This window comes from Chelonoidis abingdonii, chromosome 23 (assembly GCF_003597395.2).
Source record: "Chelonoidis abingdonii isolate Lonesome George chromosome 23, CheloAbing_2.0, whole genome shotgun sequence".
NCBI lineage: Eukaryota > Metazoa > Chordata > Testudines > Testudinidae > Chelonoidis > Chelonoidis abingdonii.
The window spans coordinates 12,899,175-12,926,777 of NC_133791.1; the positions used below are offsets into that span (position 1 = coordinate 12,899,175).

Consider the following 27,603-nt stretch of genomic DNA (forward strand, 5'->3'; position numbering starts at 1 on the left):
CCCCTTTTGCAAAGGTTTATCTTTCAATTTAAAAAGAGAGCTTAGATTTCATTATGTATGCTGAGGAGCTGTCAGTCTTCTGCTTTCTTATTAATTCTGCAGGTGGATAATCAGCTCATTGGCACCACACAACCTTTCATGCTCTTTCTGACACCCCAAATCAACGAAAATGAAGCAATTGAGACAGGCCCTGCAGTGCAATTAAATGCAATGAAATTTCCCAGTAAAAATGCACTAACTGATATATACAAGGTAATCGGTTTTATTGTAGCATTCAGATAACATTTTTCAACTGTAAGTAGTCTAAATTCAATCAAATGTGCAGATGTACTAGTTCTTTGTGGCTGAAAGGATCTCTCTGTCATACCTTTAATGCTCTAAGTATCCTAAAGTACATTGCAGTTGATGACAGTGCAGTGACTTTGTGGGGAAATGTGGGAGCCATTTAACTTTCTTTAATAGCTCTCTCTTAAATTTTAGAACCTGGTTTATTAAGGGAGAGAATATTGGCCAGGACCCTAGGGTCATCTTCTGCTCTTCTCCCAAAAAAGTTAATATCTTTAAATTCTACTCCAACACCATCAAGAATGACAATAAAATCCTGAGTTTAATTAGTCATCTGAAGAATATTATATATAACAGTACATGGAATTGCAGAAGTTGCCATATTAGACCGGACCTTGAGTGCTTCAAGTCTAGAATCTAGCCTTCAAGCCACTAACTGATGCCTCAGAGAACTGAGAGACCCCCCCTCCCCACTACCTACCATAATGAATAGGCAGGATCAACTGTGCTATGCTTTACATGATGTAAGTAATGTGAATTTTTTTCCCCTGGTCCTTGTGATGAACAGCTGCCACCTTGTAGCATCAGCCCTCGTTTAAAAGCATAACTACAAATGTTAATAGTTTATATATAACATTATTTACTAATCCTAGCCTACACAGCAGTAACAAAACTAGGTTGGTTCTTAAGGCCTACTATGAAACTTCAACCTTCAAAGTAAGCCTGTATTAATTTTGACATATTTCAAAAATAGCTGATTGCAATGTCAGAGTCCTTTGGATGGTAATAACTTTGCAATTTTAACATTTAGTAATTAAGCACAGATATTTACAAGAACTAACCAAATACAATTCACTGCAGATTTCTTTTAACTGTAGGGGGGGAAAAAAGGGCCCAAAACATTTTGACAGTGGAAATCTTATTATGAAACCCTATGAATAAAAGAACTGTGTCAAGTTACAATAGATTTTCATTGTTAATGAGGGTAGATGGAGAATATTTCTGTTGTTCACAATGTAAACTGAGATATATTTGTCTCTTTAGCATTTGATGGTCACAGCTCGGAGGTTCACAATCCAAATTGAGGAGAAACTACTCCTGAAACTATTGAGTTTCTTTGGCTACGATCAGTCAGAATCAGGTACAGTATAAAGTTACAAGGTCAGTTCCACAGTATGCAGATTTTATTGTATCCCTGTTGTCTGCATACAAAATTAGTTCAAAATGCCTGGCAATTTCCACTGTTAACTTGAAAGCCTTTGACAGCCTGGAAACTTCCATTATAAAAAGCTGGAAAGCTAAGATCTGTCAACAGCAGCTTACATACTGTACAGTGTTCGTTCCAAGATTTGGGGAATGACTCATAGAACATTTTATTGTCCAGTGCACAGTTGAGCTGAGTCCCTATGGGAAGAAGTTTAATATTCCTCTTCAGTTCCTGTATCTGGATTCAGCTGAACTAGGATGAAAGAAATGTTGTTATTTAGCCAACCACTTTGTTCAGCAATTTTGTTTATTAAACAAACTCAAGGCTAGAGATTGGATCTCTATTCATTTGTTCCTGGGACACTTCCTCTCGGTTAAATCAGAAGGCTTTTTGGCTGTCCCTGACCTCTTAACTTGTGACATCCATACCCTTGGGTTTAAGTGTAATAAAAAGGTTTCTTGCTCTTAGTTGAAGCAAAACAGACCTTGGAATGTTTTAATCTCATAGGAGGATTAGAGAGGCATCTATCTATTTGGAGGCTTATCAACATTTGGAAATTTGCTGAAATAGCATTTCTGGAATAATTATTTTGGTATAATTATTCTGAAATAATTAATTTGGCATAAATCCCTGTGTGGATACTCTTATACAAACATATCAAAACAACTATTCCGGGATAGCTATTTCTGTAAATTTCCAAGTGTAGACAAGCCCATTCTAGTAGCTAAGTGCCTCACAATCTTGAATGTAGTTCTACCTGTGAGGTAGGTCAATGCTGTTATCCCCTGTTTAAAGATGGGGAACTGAGGCACAGAAAGGCTGAGTGAATTTGCCTTGTGTCATATGGGAAGCCTCAGGTAGAGCAGAGAATTAAAACTTGGTCTGCCAGCTCTCAAGCTCGTACCCTAACAACCAAACTATCCTTCCTCTCAGTTTACTGCATTGCTTTTGCTCTCTTGTTTCCTTGTTTCTCATTGGTTCTTTGCTGTAAAGAGATCACACTGTGTGTACGAACTAGACCTTGCTTAAAAGATTCTCACATGTCATCAACAGTGTAGACAAAATATGGCTAAACTTAGTAAGTGCTTAAATATATATGTCAAAACAATTAGAAATGCTTTATGATTTATAAAGGTGGTCTCATCAACTCTAGAAAGAAAGAAGCAGCTTGGATCATTTATATTTGAAATGCTGGAAATTGTTTGCTTTTCTGGAGGCCCCAACAAGATCTTTAGAGGTTTAATAGTCAGGTGAGGCAGTAACCTGAGCTGTTTCTCACCTCTTGTCTTCCCCAAACTGAAGTGAGGGAGACGAAGGAGGAAATTGTATCCTTTCCCCCTTCAGTTTGAGGGTGGGAGAAAGAGGATTGAAGCTAAGGTTACTGCCTCATTTTATACCACAGTTGAGGTCCTCCAAACAGCTTGTTTGCGCTCTTCAGAAATAAGAGGGAAAAGAGAACCTTTTACTCCAGATGTGGAGTACTATTTCTGTTGGTAAAAATAAAAATCTTTGAGGTCATCTTGTTTCATTGTATGGAATGCATAAAGGGGAACACTTCGTTTTTCAGCCTGCTTGGTATTTACATATTGCATTTGTCAACGTGCTGTAGAAATTTCTTCCAGAGCAAAAAGGAGATTCTCTTTCCAAAGTAACACAATTTCACAGCAGTCTGTCCCAGAATTCCCCATTTAGACAATCATTGTAACTGAGATCAGGAGCGAGATTCTCAACTATGGAAAAGAAACCTATTTCTTGCTGGAGATACTTAAATTATTTTTGTTGATTGGCAGACTAATAATTTATTTTCCTTAGTTCTAGTAGTCTTCCTTTGTTATTTTGGGAATCTTTTTTCTTGTATGATGCTTTAAACAAGATGTGTAATATTTGTGGAAGCTCAATGAGTCTCACTGACTTTGCTAATCATTTGAATCAGTTGGCATATATTCTCCGGGGTTTTGATTTATTTTCATTTTCCCACATGATCCATTTAACACATATCTGCCTGAGGGCTTATCTAACACTGGCAAGTTTCTGCGCAGTAAAGCAGCTTTTTGTGCTTAAACTGCAGATGTGTACACACTGCCAAGCCACTTTGAGCACAGAAACTCCTCAGTTGCAGATCTGCCAAAAAAAACCACCTCGACAAGAGTCGTAAGGCTGTTTGTGCAGAGGCTCCAGGACTTTATTGCTGGTGTAGACACTGGATTGCTTTCTGCGCTGTCCCATAATGCCTCAAATGACTGCTCTGCTCATTGTTTTGAACTCGGCTGCCCTGAAGACACACGCCCCTCCCCTTTCAAAGCACTGTTTCTGACAGCCTTTGCGTGCTGGGCTGATCTGCTCTGGGATACAATGCGAACCATTAATGTGGAATGCTTGTGCTGTTGAACACAGAGGCAAGGGGTGGGGGGTGTGAGAGCGAGAGCCCAGGGAGGGAGTCGGGGGCTGATGTCAGGGTTCCCCCCCACCCCCGTCCTCAGGACTGATTATATCAGCCTGTAGCTACCACTGTCTGTTCCCCAATATTTTCACATAAGGGGCTTTTTAAATAGCAAACTATTTCTTTGCCCCCTCGCCATACTCTGGTAATAGTTATTCTTTTGACAGAACCAGACAAGGTGCTATTTGTAACAGGTTTTAATTCTTTTCACAGAGATTTTCTCAATTTCCATTCTAGTTGGGGCAAGAAGCCTAAAGTCATTATCAATGTCAAGTACTTAATACATTATTTCGATATATAAGGAAGTCTGAAGGAAGCAAAAAGAGAACACATTTGATTGCCAAACTTCATATTTACTTTCCTAAATGTAGCTCCCTTAAGAGACTCTGTCTCAAAACCAGGGAAGGTTGTGTAGTTATAAGATATTTGTGTACTACTTTGTCTGTCTGCCTCAGTACACACAAACCAGAAGTGAAAGCAAACTACTGATTGAAGACTAAGGTATAAGGTCACAAGTTAGGTGTCTGGGTGCCATCATTTGTATTAACTAGCTACAAGTAAGGAGTCAAGGTTTGAGGTGAAAGCACTAAACTGTGAGGTTTCTCTCACATCAGAGGCAGATGTATTGAGTAGAGATGAGTCCAAATGAACACTCTAGGTTGAAATGCCAACAAGCCTGGGAAAGTCTTGATTCATACATTACAAACGGAATCCCTTTGTAATCTTCAGCTAAGAAGGCTCATAACTATTTATAAAATACACATTCATAGCTTTTTGTGTACTTTCATAATTACCTGATTTTTATTCCTATGTTATGCTTTGATAGCAGAGGTTGAAAAGTATGATGAAAACCTCCACGAAAAGACCGTTGATCAAAGTGGGGCTCAGAAGCGATACTACTTTGAAAATCTTAAAATCAACGTGCCACAAATAAAGTTGAGTGTCTTCACTTCCAACAAACTGCCTCTAGACCTCAAGGTAAGCCAGTGCACACAACACCTCATTCGATCAACTCTCTTTCTAACTAGATAGATTTACTTTGGGAGAAAAAGATGTGTACATATTAACTTGCTGCTCTCTGTTTCTGCTTATGCAGCATCTTCCTAGATTGCAACATCTTGTAGAAGCTTTCTTAGAGCAGTAGACTCAGAGGCTCATTGTTCCAACACCGCATATTCACTTCTTGATGCAACAGCCTAAAGCCTGGAGGTTTAAAGCTCACTGGTTATAGTAAGGAGCATAGGCATGCCTTCACTATATTATCAATAGAAAAATATGTATTGCACAAATTTAAATGCATTGTTCTCATCAGTAGGTAAAACAAGATATATGTACATAGGGATCAAGTGGTTGCAACTGGGGTTGAATGAATAACGTCATCTTAGTGAAATGCTTTGTAATATTAATATTATTAACAGGAGCGTGTGTTACCCATAAAATTCTTCCCCTCTCTCTCTCTCTTTCTCTCTCAAAAACTAAAAAGCAATAATACAGGGTAACTAAAAAAGGATAAATCCTAGTCTTAGATTGAACACCAACACAAGAAAGACCAGCATACACTGGAATTTAAAGCTAGTACCTTTATTTCACAGAAGTTGATTTATAAAGGTACATTCAATTGCACTAAATAGCACAATTACATCTCAGAGGATTTTGAAGCAGTTTCTTCTTTCTTTCCTGGATGCCTGTGACATGCTGGTCCATAAAACCATTGGATTGTTCTAGAGATAAGATGTACAACCAATGTAAGTTATATGCAGTCCGACACAAAAAGATTTTAATACTAACTAGTTTAACATCTGCATGAGTCATGATGCTTTAATACGTTCTTTGGAATGTCACTAGGAAATGCCAGTTCACCAACAGGAATAGGAATTCACCAATAAATGGGATTTCAGATAGTTCTCTACTCCTCTTTCAGGCTCTTCCCCCACACACTTGATGCAGGTTTAAAGGAGAACAAGTGACTGATATTGCTCAGATTTTCTTTTCATATAGTTCTTCATTAGCAAAGAACTTACCAAATCCAGCTAATTGAATTCAAGAGAAGTTGTAGCGTCAGAGTTTTAGGAATCCACTTACATAGTAATCTCACAGTCTGGGGTCTCAAACCACTCTGAAATTCTTGCCATACAGTCTGGCCTTAAATTCTTTAAAGGCCTGAGGAAAATCATTAAATGAGCAGAGGATCTTTGTGTGTAGCTATTAGTGCATCCATTTTACCATCTATGTAAAATGTCTGTACCTAAAACTGAGAGTTATACGAAGCTCTGAAATAGTTTCTTGTAGCTCATCTTTTGCTTACTGCAGTGATTAGCTCTGTGAGCTTCTTTAATTCAGAGTCAGGTAGCAGCCCCAGTATGAGGCAGGCCCCAAGGTCATCTGGCTCATATTGCTCTGGAGGTATCTTGAACTGGAAAAAAAAATGCTGTTGCCAGTTGCGCCTTTTTCCTGCTACACATTTTGCAGCGTCTGCTTCAAGAGATTTGTATAACACTTGCTAGCACAGAAGGCAGAAAATTTCCAGCAGAAGGGCAAGTAAACCTGCAGGAGCTCAACTGTGTCTGTGAGCTGCTCGGTTCTCAGAGCTGAATTCAGCTCTGTTACACAGTTGGGAGGGACCCCATTGTCTTTAATTACAGAATCAAAGTTAAATGTGGTAACATAGCATCTAACTAACTGAAGGCATCTTTAATTCAGAATGACCTCTTAATGATTTATAGAGAGTGTCAAGCTAATGTCATACTCTAAAGACATGGCAAGAAAGGAATAATCTGTGTCTGGAGGGAATGGGGATTATAGAACGAACAAGGCAAGCTCCTCAACTGTAGGAAGCAGCACGTGGATAAGAAGAGGAGGACCACAGGAGAGTGACTGTAATATGAGAATTCAGAGAGATGTTAGAGAACTGGTTGCTAGTGCTGATCATACACTTTTTGCCGTGTGTGTGTGTGTGTGTGTGTGTGTGTGTGTGTCAAAAACTGCCATTTTGTCAACCAAAACTTGTAGGGAAAACAAAAAGATGTTGATGAAAAGATTTCAAAGGTTCCGGATGGAAGAGAGAGAGAGATTGAAAACCCAACTTTTTGCTCTGAAAACAGACATTTTATCACAGTTTCGTTTTGCAAAAACCAGTGCACAATGAAAACAAATTTCCAAACCTTGAAAATTGTCATGAAACAGAAGTGTCGTTCCCTGACCGGCTTTACTGGCCACCTGAAATGATAGGGAAGGCTAACCTTTCCACCGTTAACCCTTTTTGTGTACATCATCATAAAATTAAAGCAAGGGGAAGGGAGTTCATACCATCTGATTAAACCAAAAACACCTGCCACCATTTCTGGTAGAAATGCCAACAGTGTGCAGAAAATAAATTAATAGTGCTTTGAAAATAATATCAATAACAAATGAATTCAAAATTGACTTTGTTTTTAAATGGACACAAAGTAAAATTAAATAATAAAAATAAAAGATGGGAAAACCTGTTTAGATCATTTACTGTTTTCTCCCCACTAATACAAACACTGCTAAAAACGACACATTTTAAAAATGTTTCTTTTGTGGCATGTGAGGTGTTACTATGGAATCTTGTGGAAAGCTCAGCCATGGGAAATAAAATGAGATTCATCCCAACAAGGGCAAGTCAAGAACAGGTTATCGGCACTCTTTGTGGTTTAACACGGGATGTAAAATGTGTAAGATGTTTTGGTTTGGTTTTGTATTGGCACAAGAGAATACTCTTCATCCAGATCTTCTTGAGGGTGAGGAAGAGGAGGGAAGTGGTAGTGTGTGTATGACGCCCTAGCTGGCCAGGCAGTTTTGTAAGACAAATTGTTTTAGAGACATGCATTTATCAAACAATGGCGGCATTTAGCAAGAACACTAAGGGTATGTTCACAGATCTTAAATACTTTTGCTGCAATGTTTTTGACCCTACTACAGTCTCTCTTGCCTTTTTTTTTCTTTTTTCTTTTAAAGAAAGAAACTGGTATTGTTAACGGTGGAAAAAAGATACGTCCCAGCAGCTGCCAGCATTGTCTCAAGAGAAAACTGGGCATATAAACTTTTTTCTTATAAAAACAGTCAGTGGCTATGTAACATGTATGAAATTTTCAGAGAGGGAGTTCCAGTCCTGTGGGGTACAGAATAGTTTGGGAGAAAATGAGACAATTTACTGTACAGTTTTATATCTAAGTTATTTTTTATACTATTGATAGATATTTTCCCTACCTCCTCATATGTTTTTAAGCCTTGGGCACTAATTTTTGTCAAAGTCAGTGCAGACGGATTATTATTTTTATTAGTTACCTGTATTAACAGACCTGCTTTATGGAACATCTAACGATCATAGGCAGGAAAGTGCTTGCGACTTGTGCAAATAAGTGACAGGTTTGTACACTACTGCATTTGTTTAGTTATTCAGTTGCTACATGAATAGTTCCTAGTTTATCCTGCCCCCAACACACACACACCTATGCCAGCTGTGTAACATAATTTAGTGGCCTGCAGATGGCAGAATAACTCACTTTACCTAAATTAACTTTACATTTTAACATGGGTGTAACAATGATTAATGTAGAAAAGATATAACACAAATGCCAAAGATTTCTTGATACCTTGGAGTCTCAATGAGTTAGGTATTTGGTGTGAATTTTGAAGTTAGTAAATGCTTCAACAGCTAATGCCACCTAGGAACTGAAATAAAAGTTAATTTTAATCTTCATTCCCTTTCTACAATTTCTTGTTAAAAGGAAATAAAAGGTAAACAGTTCCTCAGATGCTTTTCATCTCATTTTCTGTTGTATTTGGCGACATACCTCAGTTCTGTGATATTAAAATATATTTTAATTTAAAAATGCCCACCTCCAAAAGATTGAAAATACTGTTTTCAAATATACAACTAAGGTTTTTCAATCTGTGTTATCGCCATTTCTTCATTTTTTTTCTTTTCATTTCTTTTCCTGAATTCTCTTGTCCAAAATTATTATGCTTATATTAAATAAGATAAGACAGGAGACCATAACATGCTTGTCTCTTGGGCAACATTCACTTTTGGAGACAAGTGACACTGGCTTCATGGAACCCCACTCTTTTCTAGATACAACATGTAGTTACACTGATAGCAGTAACATCACGGATGCAATCGCTCATTTCAGTCATAAATCATCTAGAGTTGCAGTTCATGAATAGAAAAAGTTCTGCCAAAGATGGTTTCTGTTCACAGGTAGGAAAGGTTCTGCTAAAGCTTGACTTTATCTAAGAGTAAGTTTCAGAATCAGTGCTATGAATCAAACAGAAATTTGGTGTTAGTTCGAAGGTGAGAAAAATATTTCAGGTATATCACTTTTCCAATATATTTTAATACTGTCAAATAGCCACAGCTGAAGATTCCAAAGTCTGTATCTTCTTTGTGCTAGTCTTAGTGAATGACCCAATAGATGCACTTCATAAAGAGAATTGTCCTTTTCAAACTCACTTTATCGCTGATCTTATCTAAGATGAAGATGAGCAGTGCTGCTCTAAAGTAATTTTTGTGTATGTGCAAGCATCACCTAGGGTGTTGGTTTCTTCAATCATCTTCCTCCCAGTGCTCAGACTTCCCCCATAAAGCTCCTTCCACTTAGACCTCTTCTATCTTCATCCTAGTTAAAAAATAAAAACTTCCTTTCTTCTACTGCTTCCACATCTGTCACTTTGGTTGCAGAGGGGAAAACACAAACATCCTTACTTTTGTTGTATCCTTAAAACAAGCTCTGAAAATGAGTTTACGGAAGATGAGCTGTGTGGGACAGGCTGTTGTAGGATCAAAAATGTATTAAAACTACTCGAGGAAGGCAAAAACAAATTCTCACTAAAATGGTTTATTAGAGTTGTATTTGGTTTTAGGCATAATTTTGTAATGCTAGAACTACAAATTAGATGTTTCTATTTGCTGCAAGGTTTTGGTTTTTTTTAGTTAGTCTGAGGGCTTCTCAGCTTCCCAACCAGCCTGGGAATGGATAGACCATTAGACTATATTTTATTTTTTAAATATGAGCTTAGGCCATGTCTGCGCTATCACGTGTGTGTGCAAAATGTATGCCACTCAGGGGTGTGAAAAAAACACTAAATTTCACCAGCATAAGCAGTAGTGTGCACACTGTGTCCGCGGGAGCGCTTTTCCCATCAGCATAGAGCGACTCCATGAGAGATCTTACAGTGGCGCAGCTGCATCGGTACAGCTGTGTCGTGGTAAGGTCTCTTGTGTAGATTTAGCCTTAGATACAGCGTGTTTACCTTTAAATATCCTTTTAACATACATACCAAACAAAACCCAGATGTGGCCTGTATTCATTGCTGGAACAATTCCCTTCCTTCACAATGTTGTTTGGAGTGTCCCAATAATAGTTGTCTGGGTAAAACCAGACACTCACTCTATTGTTGAATGAACTCTCACTGAAAAATGAGACAAAAAACACCCCGTCACCTATGGGCAAACACTTTCCACAAAGCAATTGTCCCATATCTGACCTATGAGTCCTCTTCCTCAAGGGAACCGGCTAACCACCTTCAAAAGAGGAGCTTGGGAACTTCAATTAATAACTCTCCTAGACACTAGAAATCATGGTCTCAACAGAGACGCTGATTTTATGGCTCATTACAACAATTTTTAATCATCTAAGCCTCTTTTATCATATGACTGTAAAGGTGATAATTGCCTACTTGATTTTAAGTGGTTTCTTGCAACATGTGTTAACGCCTTACACTTAACAATCTGCCCCACCTTGTATTTAACTATGACACTCTGGTTACCTTTTCTGGACGTGAAGAAGAGCTTTGAAGCTCGAAAGCTTGTCTCTTCCTCCAACAGAAGTTGGGCCACCTCACCCACCTCATTTCCTTCACAATGTTAATTTAAAGGCAGTTGTAAGTGAATCACACTGAACACAGATAATGATGAGATGAGACTGAGGTACATTAATGCCTGTGGCCTCCAGGAAATTGTTTGTGTAGGTAAAATATCACTTCATCCAAACACATCCAGAAGAGTGGAAAACCTCTAATGTGCCATCCAATATGTATGGAGGGAAAATTCCCAAACTTCGGGTTCTGTTTAATTTTGTGTATTTGAACAAGTATCAGAATAATTAAGTAACTGATACAAAATTAAGTACAGGATCTTAGAAATGTGTGTTCTTTTAAAACTAAAATCCTGTCAAGTTGTTGGAAGATTTGTTATATCAGGAGGTGTTCTTAATTGCTCTCTATCCAGTGGACAAATAGGGTTCAAACAATTTATCAATTATCAGTATATTGGCGATGTCCAAAATTATTGCCATAATTACAAAATGATTAATGTATGCTCCCAATTATCCAAATAAGGTTGGGGATTCAGATTTTATCTGAATAATCAGGAATTTGGATAGCTGAGAGTGCAGGAGTCATTCAACAGCAGGGTGCCTCCCCAAGTCCCCACCCGTGCACCGGGGGGCTCATCCTTCCCTGGCCTGGACTGCAAAGAGGAGGAAGTCTGTGCTCTGTCCTGTTCACTCCGGGGCTGCAGAGGGCTCCTTGCACTGCCCCTAGGGTCACAGACACCCGATCCCTGCAAATGCAAGTTGCTGGAGTGAGGCTGCAGTCCTGGCGGGGCAGAGCAGGGACTCCTGGCCAGTACTCTACTCTGCCCTGCCGGGATTGCAACCTTCCCTGTACCTTATTCCTGGAGAGATCTGCCGTCACCAGCCCTCTGCAGCTCCCCTGTCATGCCCCATTAGCTCGCTGCCCCTTTGACAGCAGGGCTGCGGAGGGCTCCCTGCACTGCTGCATGAGCCATTCAGTAGCAGGGTGGCCTCCCCGGTAGGGGACTTGTCGTCATCCTCTTTCTCACAGCTGTGTTTGGCGATCTCTGCTTTATTATCCAAACCTTCTCATTATCCAAGTACCTTCTTGGTCCCCCAGCAACGAAGGGATTCGGATAACGCGGAGGTTCAGATAATAGAGTTTGGGATAAATGCGAATATACTGTATTGGGAAAAAGTTGTTCTAGCTGCTAGATAAATTTTGTTTGTTGCCTGCTTAGAAATCAGTCAATTCAGCTATCGTGGAGAAGTACAGATGAACTTAAAAGTTGTAATTCCAGTTTTTATTTAATTAGGCACTGAAAAGCACACTGGGATTTCCTCTAATCCGATTTGAAGATGCAGTGATTAACCTGGATCCATTCACTAGGGTCCACCCATATGAGACAAAGGAGTTTATCATTAATGACATCCTTAAGCACTTTCAAGAGGTGAGTGTCAGATAAATCATATTGTGACATCCACTAAAAGTCTAAAACTTTTCTGTTTTATTAGCTCTTTATCAAATATTATAAAATATTAAATGCCTTTCCCTGTTTTGATGAGTAAATATGTTACGTTTAATCATTTTATGTGTTTATATAAGTAGTCTTTAATCATACTAAATGTTAGGGGCCAGATACTCCGCTGGAGTCTATCAGTGTAGCTCTGCTGAAATCATTAACGTCAGGCTCCTCCATCTTTAATGTTCTGGTATACTTTTTACTTTGAGGGGAATTAGTTTCTCCAGAGCTGAATAGTTAAACTATGTTTCCATTTTTCAAACTGATCAACAGAGACAGACTGGTAGACAGATATCATATTAGATAATTTTACCAATCGGAACATTATACAAAGTACAAATGTTGACCATGTCTCTTACGATAATGTTTTAACTTTTGCATCTTTTTGTTCTTTCCAGGAGTCAAATGTTAACTTGTTGAAGTTATTAAAATACTATTAACCATGCAGACCATGAAATCTGATGTGTAGATGATGTTTTTCATTTAACTGTATTTCATAGGAGCTACTTAGTCAGGCAGCAAGGATTTTGGGCTCAGTGGATTTCCTTGGCAACCCTATGGGTCTCCTGAATGATGTTTCAGAAGGTGTCACAGGGCTAATAAAATATGGAAATGTTGGTGGCCTTATAAGAAATGTCACACATGGAGTATCAAACTCTGCTGCAAAGGTAATAGTTGCATGTTATCTACAGATTATTTCATGTAAATTAACCCACTAAAAAGACAAGTTGCATATTTATAGATACATTAGAACTAATTAGTTAATAACTAAGATATAACTATAAACAGATTGTCCTTGAATTTAAATTTCCATAGGTCTTGTTGCGGAATAAAAACTGTGTTTGAGGTGCAGGCCTAGCAAACACTTATGCACATAGTTAACTTTAGGCAATGGAATTACTCAACTGCTTAGAGTTACTCATTTGCATAAGTGTTTGCAGGTTCAGGGCCCCAGTTAATAAAGTAATAATTCTCCATCATGGTTAAAACATGAGTCTTCCTGTGTACACGAACAGAACTGTATATTAACTCTGTTATTGAAACCTGCTGAAATTCTAGGGCTTTTGGATGTTCAGGATACTTAACTTGGAATTTAATCAGTTAATATGATGTGAATGTAAAGATTATTGTAATCCTGGAGTTGAAGGATTTGCCAGCACTGCCCTGGATGCTACCTTTTCTATGCCACATAGTAGCAAGTTTTATTTTACCAGGTTTTAAAGTTGTTTTGCTTGTTTTGAAAATGTCATTTATTAAAAAAAAAAAGTCTTTGATACTATCTGTGTACAGCTTTCCGGTTTTGTGCCTTTCTGATACACTTACAAAACAAGAGTGTTTGATTTGAATTCAACTAATAAATAATTCTATGCTATGGTGAAAACGCTTTTGTCCTTCTGAGGAAAGTGAAGGTAAGTTGATTGGAGGCTCTAGTGCACTAGTACTGTAACTGTTTCTAAAATCTCATTAGTTATTTTGTGCCTGAGAAGAAGGCCTGGTTTGAGCACAGGAACTCTTCCAATTATTTTATTTATTATTTGTATTGCGGTAGCTCCTAAGAACCCCAATCATAAACCAATAGCCCATTGTACTAGGCACTGTACAAACACATCTTGGTTTTGGCACTGACTCCGTTTGTGGTCTTGGGCAAATTACTTAACCTCTCTTGCTCAGGTTCTTTATATGTAAAGTTGGAATAATACCTTCCTCACATGAGGACTTTTTGATGGAGAACTTACTACATTATTATGAAAACATGTTTCCATCCTAGATCATGATGGATCCTAAAGATATGTTCTATCAACTTGGGAACAGGAGAGTCTGAAATAGAACTGAAAGTCCATCATAGTTACATGGGAATTTGGATGATAGAGAAAGTAATATACATAATGGTTTTAACAGTCTGAATATCAGTGCTTTTGGGAGTTCCATAATGTTGCTCTTTCATCCTTGTGGGTGGATGCAGTTAAGGCATCTACAGATGAACAAAACCCAGTCGTAAAAGGGTTATCCCACGGTGAAGAGCAGTTATTTGTTCAAGGTTTAAGATTTCTGGAACAGATTGTTTTTGGGTTGGGGAGGTGTAGGCGAGAGAGAGAGAGATTAGACAAGTGATACACTTCTGTTTGTGGGAAAGAAAGTATTCTCATATTGGTAATCTCTGGTAGACTGGGCCTTGCACCTTGTCCTCTAGTTCTGGAAGCTTGCTTTCTTCATTGGAGGCATGCGGAAGTTAGGCAATCGGTTTACACTGGAGAGCAAGCGTAGTCAATAGGCAGACTGCAGGCCAAATCTGGATTGCCATCCGCTTTTGAATAGACTCTGAAATATTTGTATTTACTTATTATCATGATTGTTATTATTTCTATTATTTCCTCTGGAGTCTGGACCTTGACTATACCTTGAGCAAGGAATTGGGACTTGACAAAAAACAAATTGACTGCCCCTGCTGGAGAGGCTGTAGTTACCGTCACAGCCCAGCTTCATGGAGCACATATGTACAGAGCATCTTCCTGAGGGGACTATACTCTCCGAATTGTCTTTTTTCCTTGGGAAAATCCCAAACATGGGCTGTCTGTGATAGGATGATGATAACTTAGAGTGGCAGAAAAGATGTAAGGAGAGCGATCACCAGGGCTCTGAACCAAGAAATATTGCAGCTGCTATCCAGGAATCTATGTTATCCGCAGATGCAGATGTTCCCATCCAGTAGAAATTTTAAAAGAAGGCTGCTCTTCACTAGGGAAACAGACAAGAGGTCAATAGGAGTGGAGGCTGTGACCCAAACATGGCCAAATCTACTTTTAAACACTTCTCCCTTTCTCCCACTAATAGGAAGAGCAATTCAGAAGGTCATAAGGTAGTAATATTGGGCATTCTCCTAACCCCACATAAGCCAAGACCAGGGTTTTCATACCTAGCAGATCTGCCACAAAGCTCTTCAATAGGTCTTCCCAGTAAACAGAATCTTCAAAGTTCGTGGCTGTATCCTAACCCAAGTTATTGGAGTTTTAAACACTTTGTCTTTTGAGCAGCAGCAAGTCTTAACCAAGATCACATGATGCTTCTCAAAAGTCATAAATACCCCACTTGCTCCCAGCAAGTTTTCCACCATTTGGTCCTATGCAAAAGTATGAGCCAGGTCTCATACTGGTGTCAAGATGGGAGTATCAGCACCAGTATATGCAGTGTTCCATCTCCTTTAGATTTCTTACAGGCAACCTAAACCTGCAGCTGAAATCTCCCATCCTATCATCTATGTCTAAGCACTACTAATGTCTCAAATACAGGACATCCCTGTATTTGTGACATTGGTGGTGGTGGTAGATCACTTAATGATATGGAGCTTCCTTAGAGCTGTACATTTGTCCAAACGATCACTTATCCCCATGTTCTGTGCTTACAGTGCCGTGTGCTCTCATGATACATCTGTTCCAACCATTGATATCTATTTCTTTTGTATTTCCTTTCCATACAGATTTGTTTCCTGGTTCCAATCACATCTGCAGTAAGAATCTCATAAATCTCTGCCTTTAAAGGCACAAGCCTTACTGCATTTTCCACAAGGGCAAGGTCATTCTTTGAACGTCAGAGTCATTTGTAACTAAAGTTTCTGTTGGGTAGATTTTCAAAGACACAGAGGGCAGTTAGATGCCAAACTCCCATTGAAACTGAATGCAAGTTGAGCAACCAACAGTCTCCTTCTCAAAAAGGACTTCTCTCAGCAGAGTGATAATCCCCCTTTTTATGGGGTGGGGGTGAGCAAAACACTTGTAACTGAGGTGAAGGCTCCTTCGCAACTAATTGTACTGCTTTTGGACAACTAGATTTAACCCTGGCATGCCAATATAAATCAAAACTGATATGGCATTTCACAAGTTATATTTGAAATAACTGCTGCAGTGAGTAAAATTAATTAAAACCTGCTTTCTCTTTTATATATATATATTTTTTAAAAAAACTGTATGTCGCATAGATACCATTTTAATTTTTAAATATAAGAAGAAAAAACTCAAATCTGACCATAACTGCAATAGAAAACATTACCTGGCCAATAGATCATGTTCATGTTGCTCCAACAGTGCTGTCTGTAGAGACAGTATGATTAATAAGTGTCTCCTCTTGCTTCAAAGGGTTTCACCTGATTCAGCGGTGCCAGAAATTGTCCCTTTTCATCAATGCAACCAATTCTGTGGAGCTGGCAATGTTGCCAAAACTTGATGAACTGTCCTCCATATCTAGTAGTTACCAGCCACAGGCTGGAAAATTTTTCACAAATCTTATTTGTTTTTCAGTTTCCTGGTGTCTTATAAGATCCTTTAATAAAATTTATATTAGATTTTAAGGTGAATTGGAGGCTGCAAATAGGACTAGGTTTGTTCTGTTCATACAACCATGTCAGGCTAAACTTTAATCATCACTTTAAAAGAAATATACACAGAGTGCCTGCACGAACTGAAAAGTAAGTTGTTTGTAAGTTGTATCTGTTTTTGTCATTTTAAGGCTTTTCTGTTTTACAGTGCTGTTGATTATTCCTGTAATGACTTCTCCATGCATCTCAGAACACGCAGTGGGTACATGCCTTCTTTCAAGTGGGAGAACTTCAGCGTATTTAAGTTGGCACAAAACCTTAGGTTAAATAAAGTTCATTTCAGACAGTTTTGTAGTTTTTATCCCTTTGAGGTTACAAGTTTTGTATTTTTAAAAGTGCTTTGATCCTAAATATAGGCACCTGAGGGAATTTGATTCCCGTCTGCGTGGAGGCTCCTACACTGGCCATATGTACAGAAATGGCTCAAATTCTTGGCATGCAAACTTTTTTCTTTTTTGTTTTCTGCCTTTGGCATGATACCACTAAAACCTAAAATTATTGCTCTTTCAGAGACTTCGCAGTCAGAAATGCATGTTAGATGCTGAGCTAAATACCAAAATAAATTAAAGCCCTGTATTGACTCTGTGCTCTCTTCTGACTTGAACTCTTTGTTTCATTGTACCCAATACTAGTAAATAGATACTGTGCCAAGATAATGCAACTCCTGGTACAAAATGATTTAAAAGTTTAATATACTTTATAATTGCTTTGTGCTGTTTTATGTGAGAATCAACTTTTCAGATAGTGTATGTGATTTGTCTAAGATTTGCAGTTCCTATAGGAATCCATCCGATGGGTATATATACATTACAGCCACTGGTGTGAATAGCAGCTCATGTAGATGTGAGCAGCACAAGCCCTGATCACCCTATATACCTTCTCGCTTGTGCAGCCAATGCTGAAGTCCATACCGCTCTCCTTACTTTTCTTTATGGCAAGCTAGCTACAGTACAGCTAGTGCCAGTACATCTATCCGGGCTGCCATTCATCCATTTACATGCCTGGCTTCTGCGTAATGTATCCTAAATCATTGGTATGTGATGGAAAAGCTACACTCCATTTCTGCATATAAATATTTGATGGAAGAATGTTTGTTAAAAAATATAAGCAACACTGGAAACAAAACAATATATTATAAAGCTTTCTGACCTTGAAAATTCCACTAGATAGCTTTGCCAACACATCTTAGTCTTGACTTGCAGTTTCGCTGGTTTTCAAATTCTAGATCTCTCTTGAACCATGAATGCCAATTGTAGCAAATTACTTGCGGACATGAACAGACAGGAACTAGTATGAATCCATTACAGCCATTTTTACTTCAGTTAAATAAGGAGGTGAAAGGCTTGAGTCCTGAGTCTACTGTGCCTTACATTCAGCCAAACCAAAAAAGGGCGTGTCCGGGACTGTCTGCATTACAAATACAACCATGACGAGTCCCAATTATAACAGGACTGCTCTTTAGCCGATTACAAATCTGTAGAGCAGACAGAGTTTTAATGTGATCTGTAACCTGCCTAAAGACCTGGTCATGTCCCAGGCTTTTGTCTGCTTATGGCATGAGGTTAAGATCTTAGCTTTACTTCAAATGAGAACTAGGTCCGTTGACGTGATTCCTTTTGTAGCAGGAAAAAAAGTCTCTTATTTTGTAACTATCTGTCAGTATACTACTAAAAATATTTAAATCAAAAGAAGAAAATCGTAAGTTTTTGCAAAGGGATAATGCAGATTCTGAAAGCTATAAATATAAGCGACATAAAAGGATAAACCTCATTGTAAAAGAGAGCTCAGATTTTTCTAGTAAAGTTAGATGTTTTCTGAAGGAGGTTTTATTTGGCTTCCTTAAGCAGTTGCCAGCTAGTGGCTAGCTTTTTGTAGGTGTACTTTTTGCATTAGCTCTTAGTTTCCCAACACTGGAGTAAGAGAGAGAAACAAAATCCAGGTAAAGGAGAATCTCTTTCATATAAAATCAGGGAGATATCAGAGGTGTGGCAAAGCAGTTTATAAACTGACAGACTTTTAGTTTCTTCCTGTGCAAACTAAATATAAACAAAATTTGATTAGTGACATTCGACCTATCATTTATGCAATGTCTATGAAGCAGATTAAAGCTGTAGAACATTTCATTGTGTGAACAGTTGACAGTGATTACTTATGAAGTATTTGCTAATAGCGTTCTTCCTTTAAATATGTATATAAAAAGGCAATTTACTTCCTGAACTTTGCTACTTAAAGAATCTATAACCAATCAGGATGTCACTTTTTAAATAATATTTGGTTTTCAGCACAGAGCACAGCTGGGAGATGCATATTTTAAAAAACACATTAACATAACATTAGGACGGATTCTGTCATATATCTTTGATCCCTTATGACGCGTCACCCATCCTTTGTTCTGCGCAAGAGAGTTCTTATCTCTACATTTTTACCGGATTTGCTTTTCTTACTGAATTGTCAATGCAACATTTTTAGATTTGTCAAATAGGTCGTGGTAGGGTTTAAATCAGTGAACCTTAGACTGAAGCTCCAGAGCTGCAAGTGGCTCTTTTAATGTGTTCTGCAGCTCTTTGCAGCACATGATATTAAAACACTGTGATTAATTATTAACCAATCAGAATGCTCTTGCTAACCACGGAGATCTGAGTATTACTGATTTAAATAAACATTTAAAAAAATCTTCAATATGGCATTTCAGTGCATGAATAAGTATTTTATTTTCAGTGAACTGTTTTCTTTAGTTTTCAAATTCTTTCTGACATTCTTACTTCACTAATATAGTAAGTCTGCATTGTTGAAGAGAGGATCCTCTTTTTTATTTTATATATCTATATATATCCATTGTTTTGCCTTGTGGTTTTGCACTATGGAAGAAACTAGCTTCTCTGATCCTTGATGTTTCTCATCCCCATTGTGGTTGAGCAATACTGCTAGTTGGTTGACAGTTTTGTTAGTCTTATGCCACTCCATGAATCTTGTTTGATGGTGTTACAGAAGAACGCTAGCTGCACAGCCAACAAAGGGAAGACATGTTTTTTCCATGTATATATTAGGACTTCCTTTGTTGTTTATCTGATGCTTTAAATCATTCTTTTAGGGCAGATGTCTGGAAACATTCAGTGGGATGTGTTCATACTGCACAAGATACCTTCATTGAGCCAGAGGCTCAGCCCATTGTTTCAGAGCTCATCATAATTGTACATAAAATTTTAGAGCACCAGAGGTTTGCATGGACCTTTTTAGAGAGAATAAATACTGTCTTGAGGCTATTACTAGCTGTGTTAGATACGATACAATAGCATGCAAAGAAAATGGACTCCGTGCAAGGCAGATGGAAGGCGGTTAATTCAAATAAGGATAGTGTGTTTCTAGTGTTCATAAGGTATGCATAATGTTAGTTCCAACTTCTAAAACTTAAATGTTGCTGTAGGAGTGTGAGTCATTGTTAGAGATGTGGAAAGAGATGAGATTTTGAAGCCAGGTTAAGGAGGCTGCATTATAATACAGATATGGAAGGATATTCCAGGAATTTGGAGGACAAGCAGGCATTTGTGGGAAGGGGAAGCAAAGAGAACAAGAGCAGTAGAATTGGCAGAGCACACGATCCTAATAGGAGACTAACAGGAAACGAGAGATGAGATGTAGGCAGTGGCAGGGCTATGACAAGGAGATATGAATTTGAAGTGGAAAGAGATTGGGAGTAATGGAGGCTGCCAAAAGGGTGTAAGGTGGGCAAGTATTGGCAGAGGAAGATGAGTTTGTCAGTGCCATTTGAGTCAGGCTGAAGGGATGTAAGAAGGGAGTCGTGTACTCCAGAAGAAGGTGGTGGCCATAATCTAAGCAAATTACTACCAAGGTGTGGGTAGCTGTCTGTAAAAATAAACAAGTTAAATTTTTGCATCCCTTGACTTATACAGTCACCCATTCTCATTTAAGATACTTCTATTCAGAAGCTAAGACAGGTAACGCACGTCCATCATTGGAAATGTTTTGTCTGAGCAACTCCAGGATCATTTTGACAGATTGGAATTGTAAATAGCTGAAATGAGTCATCCCATAGTAAATTTTATTCAGTACTGCTGGGAAATTGCTCATCATCAAGGATCTTCACACATGAAGTTTAGAAGAGGTAACTTTTCTCACCATTCTTCTTTTGTGTATATGTGAAGCCAGCTAGACCACTGATGATGTGGTATGATCTTCATTGTCATCGGTTCATTATATTGTTGTGTCTAGGTTGTGGCACTTTTATCTTGGCACCACTCTGCTGTCTGACCAAGACTGATGAGTGGATGTGACAGCTGGTTTAGGTTCGAACTAGGCAAAATGAGAAAAGGCTGCAGACACCTAATTAATTAATTGAGTTTGAGTTTTGGCCAGGCAAATTGTTAGGTGTCCTTTTAGATAGTGAGCTGAATATGGAAGTGCAGGTTTCAATGTTCATTACCTTGAGTGGGTTTTTTCATTTCCAGAATTTTAACATTATGTTGGTACAGGCTTATATGCAGGAAGCTTTCTGTATTCTTAACTGTGTGCCTACAATGGAGCCAATGTGGCCTTCTGTGCTGTAATAATTTTCTGCCTTTAAGTAGTAATCTCCTCTTAGTTTCAGTGATTGATCTTTTGAAGATTTTTCCATATAAACATGATTTATGACATCTGTTAAACTGGATTAAATAGTAGATCCAGCTGACCCTGGCTGCCTCTTGTCAGTTGAGTTTGCATTTTAGCATAAAGGGATGTGACAGCACATCTGCTTTTGCTGCATCAGAAATCAACAGAAGTTGGAACTGAGGACAATGATGGGAGATATTCCACTTACTGTAAGGACAAATGGAAAATTATAGACCAACTATCTGGCCAAATTATTAATCAGAATTGGTGATGTAGTACTGTGCAGACAAACAAGATGTATAGTCAGGTTGCTTTATGTGCTAGTGAAAGGCGGTCAGATACAATGGTGATGAATGCAGTATACGAATCTAGAGAGAGATACAGAATATACAGGAAACCTGGGTTTAGTTTTCAATCTCTTGCTCCCCCAACTGGGTGGGGAAAGGCTGTAGAAGCAGACCATTCAGATCCTTGGGGGCAGCGTAAAAGGGAAGTGCCTCCTTTTAGTATACAGCGATCCACTGACTAATGGGGTGATAATCACAAGGCATGAAAAATGTCACCCCTTCTTCATATGTTCAGAAAGATCTGGCATCCGTGACCACTGTACCTTGAGAGAGATTGGTATTAATCTGTGCAAAGATAAGCCAAGTCTATGAGTTTTAAAGAATCATTGAATCTTCGTTTCTTCCCATATTCCCTACTGCACCACCGTAATCCTCATGTTTTATTAAAGAAAATTAATAGATAGATAAATAGTCCCTTGCAGTCCCTAGGATTCTGTTGTGGCCACAATCATAGCTGAGGGAAAATAGCATTACACAAGAGGGTGTGTTTTGTTAAACAGCTACATAAAAACTGGTATCCTATTTTACCTTGCCTGTGAGTCCAAATGAAATTGATGTGCTTCGTTGAAAGAACTGTTTGATCTGGTCTTGGTGTCTCTTTTTTTAATAAGTAAGCATTCAGAAGCAAACTGACATGTATTTGGCAGCTTTTTCCAAGCAAAATTATGTGGTAGGCAAAAGTATGATGTGTAAGTTGCTGGTGTTCTTTTTAAGCAAACAGTGATCTGTGTTCAGAGTTCTTATTTTTAGTCTTTGATAGGTGGAAAGGGTAGAGTCTCAATTATTTGTGAGTTGGGATTAGTCAGTTTTTAGTGATTTCGTGTCAGCCTAAACAGGCCTCCCAACTATAATTTGGATACAGACCATATAGAAAGCTTTGTGGAAAATTTAAAAAAAGGTATATACAAAGCATTAATGAGAATGAAATCTGTTGGCTAATAAAATGTGTTTTATTTTTGAAGATAAGGTGAATACATGGGTTTATTTGTTTTTAAAGAAACACTACAAGATAGTTTTGGCCACACATTTAGATTTCATCTTAAACTTTAAAGCACTACAGAAAGTACAAGTGTCTTCATTAAAACAAAAACAAGAACAAAAAAGAAAATTCTTTATTTTAAACATTCTCCAGCACTTTATTACAAAATGAACTTGATAGCAGAGTATCAGCCACAGAAGGTGAAACTGACTGGAAATGGAAAGTGAAAGTGACTAGTCTGTTTTCCCAAGCAGAATGAAGTTCAGACTGTAAACAAATAGCCCAAATGGTAAAATGAAATTATAATTGTTTTGCTCATCTAAGGTATTAAAATAAGATAGACATTTTATTTTTAAGAAGACTTTTAAGCTGACAAAGTTATTTAAGTACATTTAGGCTTGGAAGGATTAGCTTTCGATTGCTAAATGTCAGTAAGCGTAAATTTCACCGTACACACACAAATCCACAACAAAAAAAGATCCATGGATAGTAATAGGTATTTGCAGATAGTCAAAGTAGGAAAAATGCTGCTTGAGAACTTATTGAAGTTTGATTTAAGGATATTTACTTTGTGTATTTTAAAATGAGGTGTTGACAATTTGGATTTTAATGGTTATAAAGCTTTCACTTTTTGAATCTGTCTGCTGTCATACAATAATTATCTGACCCCCTCCCTATAATTTCATCAATTGTGAAAAAATAAATCAATGAATATTGAAAAATGTTTTAAAATAGATCTGTCAGATTATTTAAAAAAATCGAATTGTACCAAGATATTTTTATTACATGTTAACTCAAAGAACTAGAAAGGGTCTTTAAAAGGACTATAGAGTCTATAATACATGTCATTACACTATGTTAAAAAAAAAAAAAAAAAAAAGTAGAGAAGATTTGAAAGAGTTAATATTTTTTCCTTCTGAAAGTTATCTGTTAAGAGTATTAGTTGTTGAATAAAGCATAGCTGCCCTCCAGATGAACCCACCAGTGACTCTGCAGTTGGGGTCATTCCAAGTTCATGCTGTGGACTTTTGACTGCCTTCTGTGTATGTGAAAACAGCTGGCAGTTCCTGCAGGGATCACTCATTCAGCCCTGTAACACAAAACTATTGCCAATGGGCACCTGCTGGTGCAGCTTCACAGGAGGTCCTTGGGGGAAGCTACCCAACTCATCAGGCATCTGTGGAGATAAAAACAGCGGGGGCTCCCCTGGGATACCCAGCTAATCAGGCATCCATACAGACAACTCATCAGGGGGCTTCACAGATTACCCAGCCAACATGCCGTTGTCAGAATGTATTACGAAGCTTAGTTAAGGATGGGATGTGAGCTAATCAAAGGTCCTTTACTTTGATTCTATGACATAAGTGGGGGTGGGGAAAATGTCTCCGGAATCTCCAAAAATGTATCATGTGAGTTCAGTGTTGAATGCAGCTGGCTTCTTTTTTGTTCTTCTGTTGATCGATAACTAAGGGCAGAAAGGAGTCAGAGTCCATATGCATTTTGTATATGACACCACCCTGATTTCCGCATTTGTAGAAATTCAGTATAGTACTACCTAATTCAAGCTTAAATCAATTCTGTCACTGTGTTTCATGTTCTGTCAGTATTTCCATTATAAATCACTGTCTGCAGAGGATTGTAACTTGGTCATAAACATTTTGTTCTTGGCTTAAACTTTCTCATACGTTTTCTCTGCTGGGCCCAGTTGTTGTTTTTAAAAAACATGTCTTTTATATTTTATGCTTTCTAAGAGAATATATGTGAACAGATTTTAGAGACTCTTATGCTTGAACAAGGGAGCTATAGTGGGTTTTGGGGGGAGGTTAATGACAAGTGATATGATCTTGTCACTTCAAATACTTTGCGAATCAATTTTAAATGACTGCAGCTTTTAATTTGGAAAAGTTGGTCCTGCTGCATGTGCACAATCAGTTTTCAAAGGCCACAAGTATTTTTATTGTTCATATTTCAGGCCCAGGATAAATACACAAATATGTATTTATAAGTGGGGAAAATGGCTTCTTGCCTTTCTGTTAAATAATGTATGTTTTTTTTTTAAATTCTTGAAATATGTAATATTTATACAATCTACCTAAAACAATGCATATTTTTTAAAAAGCTAGGTAAATGTGCCTTTGCACAGTAAAGAGCTGGGTCTTTTGTGTGAGTAATTTCTAGTACATTTCCATTAGAGGTTTTTTTATGCTTTAACAAGAGACACAGAAATGCATTAAACATTAACCAGTGACAGACACCACAACAAAAGGAAGGAAATCTATAGTAAAGGGTTGGCCACACATTAATTCACTCATTGTGCCTAGATGTTATGTAGATATCTCATAACTCTGCAGGATCTTCCTTGTTGTATGTGCTTGTAATAGCTTAGTACAAGAGCATGAGTTGAGGATAGATTGCCAGTGTTAACTCCGAGTTTCCTTGCTTTTCACTGACACAGTCTGTCCTTGGTGCATGTCATTGTGCTTGGCTATAGCAGCATGTTCACTGAGTAAGATCATGGAGTGAGTTGAAGTTTAGAGAACAGCTACACACAGTGAAATAAATGAATGATGCTTTTATTTTGCATTTTTTGCATTTCGATGTGAGAGGTTTAATTAGTGTAAAGTCTTTTTTTAACCAACTAAACTGTAGATTTTCTTTTGTAGTGAATCCTATAAGTAACTAGTGAAAATGCTCAATGAACTGATTGTGGAAATAGCTTGATAAAAACAAAGCAAATAACTTGAGGGGACTAAAACATATTGACTTCTGTTAACGGAAACCTGTTGCATTATCCATTACATTAATCTCTGTTAGAGACTTGTCCAAACAATATTATTAAAACATATATTCAATGGTAAACTTGTAAAAACTGGTTCAAGGTGTTATTAATGTGACTCTCTTTTAGTACAATATATATTATAAATACAAATCTTATGGACATGGTTCTTACAAACAGGAACTCATAGCACAGGTGCTGACTTTTCAAAGTGCTGGGGGGTACTCGACTCCTGCTCCACCCCAGGCCCCACCCCCACTTCACCTTTTCCCCCAAGTCCCCGCCCTGCCTCTTCCCACCCCCGTTCCACTCCCAACCCCCACTTCCTGCCCTTCCCCAAGCATGCCACGTCCTTGCTCCTCCGCCCTTCCCCCCAGCCTCCTGCATGCATTGAAACAGCTGTTCGCATCAGGCGAGAAGTACTGATCCACGCGGGGGAGGATAGGGAGAGTGGATGGGGGCCTGCTGGTGGGTGCTCAGCACCTACCATTTTCCCCCAGTGGATGCTCCTAGTCACGAAGTCAGCAGCTATGATTCATAGTACTTTTTTTCTAATTCTTTAGTCTTCTGTAGCTTTATGAAAATGGTAAAGAAACTTATTTGTATGAAGATGTTTAAGATACATTTGAGCGATGATAAAGGATAACTTGATCAGATTTTGTACTACACAGGCTAAAAGATACACTTCTCGGTAACATTTTTCTAAGTTTCTCAAATTTTTTACACCCACCCCTCTACCCCCTACCTCTCTGTTTGAACCTTTGGTTCCCATGACAAACACAGCTGAGATACTAGGTCATTTCAAGTCCAAGCTTTGTGTGGATGAGAGATTTAACTTTGTCAATAACACTTAAAAGAAGTAAACATTAAGATAGCAGCAGAAAAAAAGAGAGTTTTCAAACCCTGCATTCTTGCTTAGGACAGCCTTCTTTGCTTCTATGATAAGGAACGGGTGCATTTGACGAAAGCTCTGGAAATCTTAATACTAACTGTGCCTGTTCATGGCTTTCCTATCCCTCTGTTTGCTGCTCATGGAGGCCTTGCTTCTTGTAATGAACAGCTGTCCTTCTGCATCTAGATACGAAGGATTCTGTTTAGGATTTGCTGTTGTGATGTCAGAATGACTCTCTAGACATTGTGATCTGGGATTTTCCTGTTGCAAAATCCAAAAGTGTGAGGGAGTCGGAGATAACATGAGAGACTTAGTTCACACTGGATTTTTCCAACTCCTAACTTTGTTCAGGTGGCACTTAAATTATTCCTGGCTGTGTTATTGAATTTGCATGCTTGTAAGTTCTCTCCCTTCTAGTGCTTAAAACCCTACTTTTTTTAATCTGAGACAAAATTCTGAACATCAGAGGTGGTGATAAGAGTTTGAGAAGAAAAAGTTGCAAGGGCAGCAATTTAGAGTATTATGCATGACCAACAACATACAGTGTTCGGGAGCCTGTAAATCCTCTTGGTTGCAAGACTGCCTTGGGTTTGCAGTATCCTCACTAGGCTTGAAACACCATGTTTATAATAGCATCCAGCTTAAACACAGTTGTTTCTAACATAGTGTCTGTAGCCAGTGTGGATAGAGATTAATTTTTAAAAAAATTATTAAATATTTATATAGATTGGCAGGGAAGCTAGTCAGTATCAGATATTCTGTGCTGTATTTTTTGGGAAAGAAATCCCTGCCTAGTCTCACTTCTACCAAAGCAGTGGATAAAGCCTAGATTAGTGAAAAACAAAATTTTTCCAGATCTCGGGTTTGTTTTGATTTGTATAACAGTGTTTGTGGCCAAACATGATGGGAGGACCTAATGTCTTTCAAAGGTGCACAGCAAAACAAATTTAAAAAGTGAGTTACACTGAGGCTTTGTCTACACTGGCACTTCATCAGCAAAACTTTTTTTGTTGAGGGGTTTAAAAAATGAAAAAAACGCCTCCCAACCGCAAAAGCTTTATCGATGACAAGCACTGGTGGGAACAGCGCTTTGTCGACAGGAGCACTCTCTTGCTAACAAAGCTGCTGCCGCCCGTGGAAGGTGGAATTTTTTTGTCAGCAGGAAAACTCTTTCCTGCTGACAAACAGCAGCTACACTGCGCCGCTTTTAGCGGCACGGTTGTAGCAGCACAGCCGTGTCACCAAAAGCACCGTAGTGTAGCCATGTGAAACATTCTCACCAGCGGGGATCTATGTGGGTGTTGAAGGTGAGGGAGGATTCACAAAGAATAAGGTATAACTGACCTTTATTTAATTCGC

At 38.3% G+C, this 27,603-nt stretch overlaps 1 protein-coding gene across 1 annotated transcript in view; it reads left to right on the forward strand.

Moving 5' to 3' along the window:
- The window catches only part of VPS13D (vacuolar protein sorting 13 homolog D), a 192,371-nt gene that overhangs the window by 105,317 nt on the left and 59,451 nt on the right, over positions 1-27,603 (forward strand). The window contains exons 61-65 of the mRNA XM_075060347.1: positions 103-252; positions 1,330-1,426; positions 4,759-4,910; positions 12,067-12,201; positions 12,774-12,941. Coding sequence (XP_074916448.1) covers positions 103-252; positions 1,330-1,426; positions 4,759-4,910; positions 12,067-12,201; positions 12,774-12,941 — 702 coding nt within the window. The remainder of the gene's footprint in view (positions 1-102; positions 253-1,329; positions 1,427-4,758; positions 4,911-12,066; positions 12,202-12,773; positions 12,942-27,603) is intronic.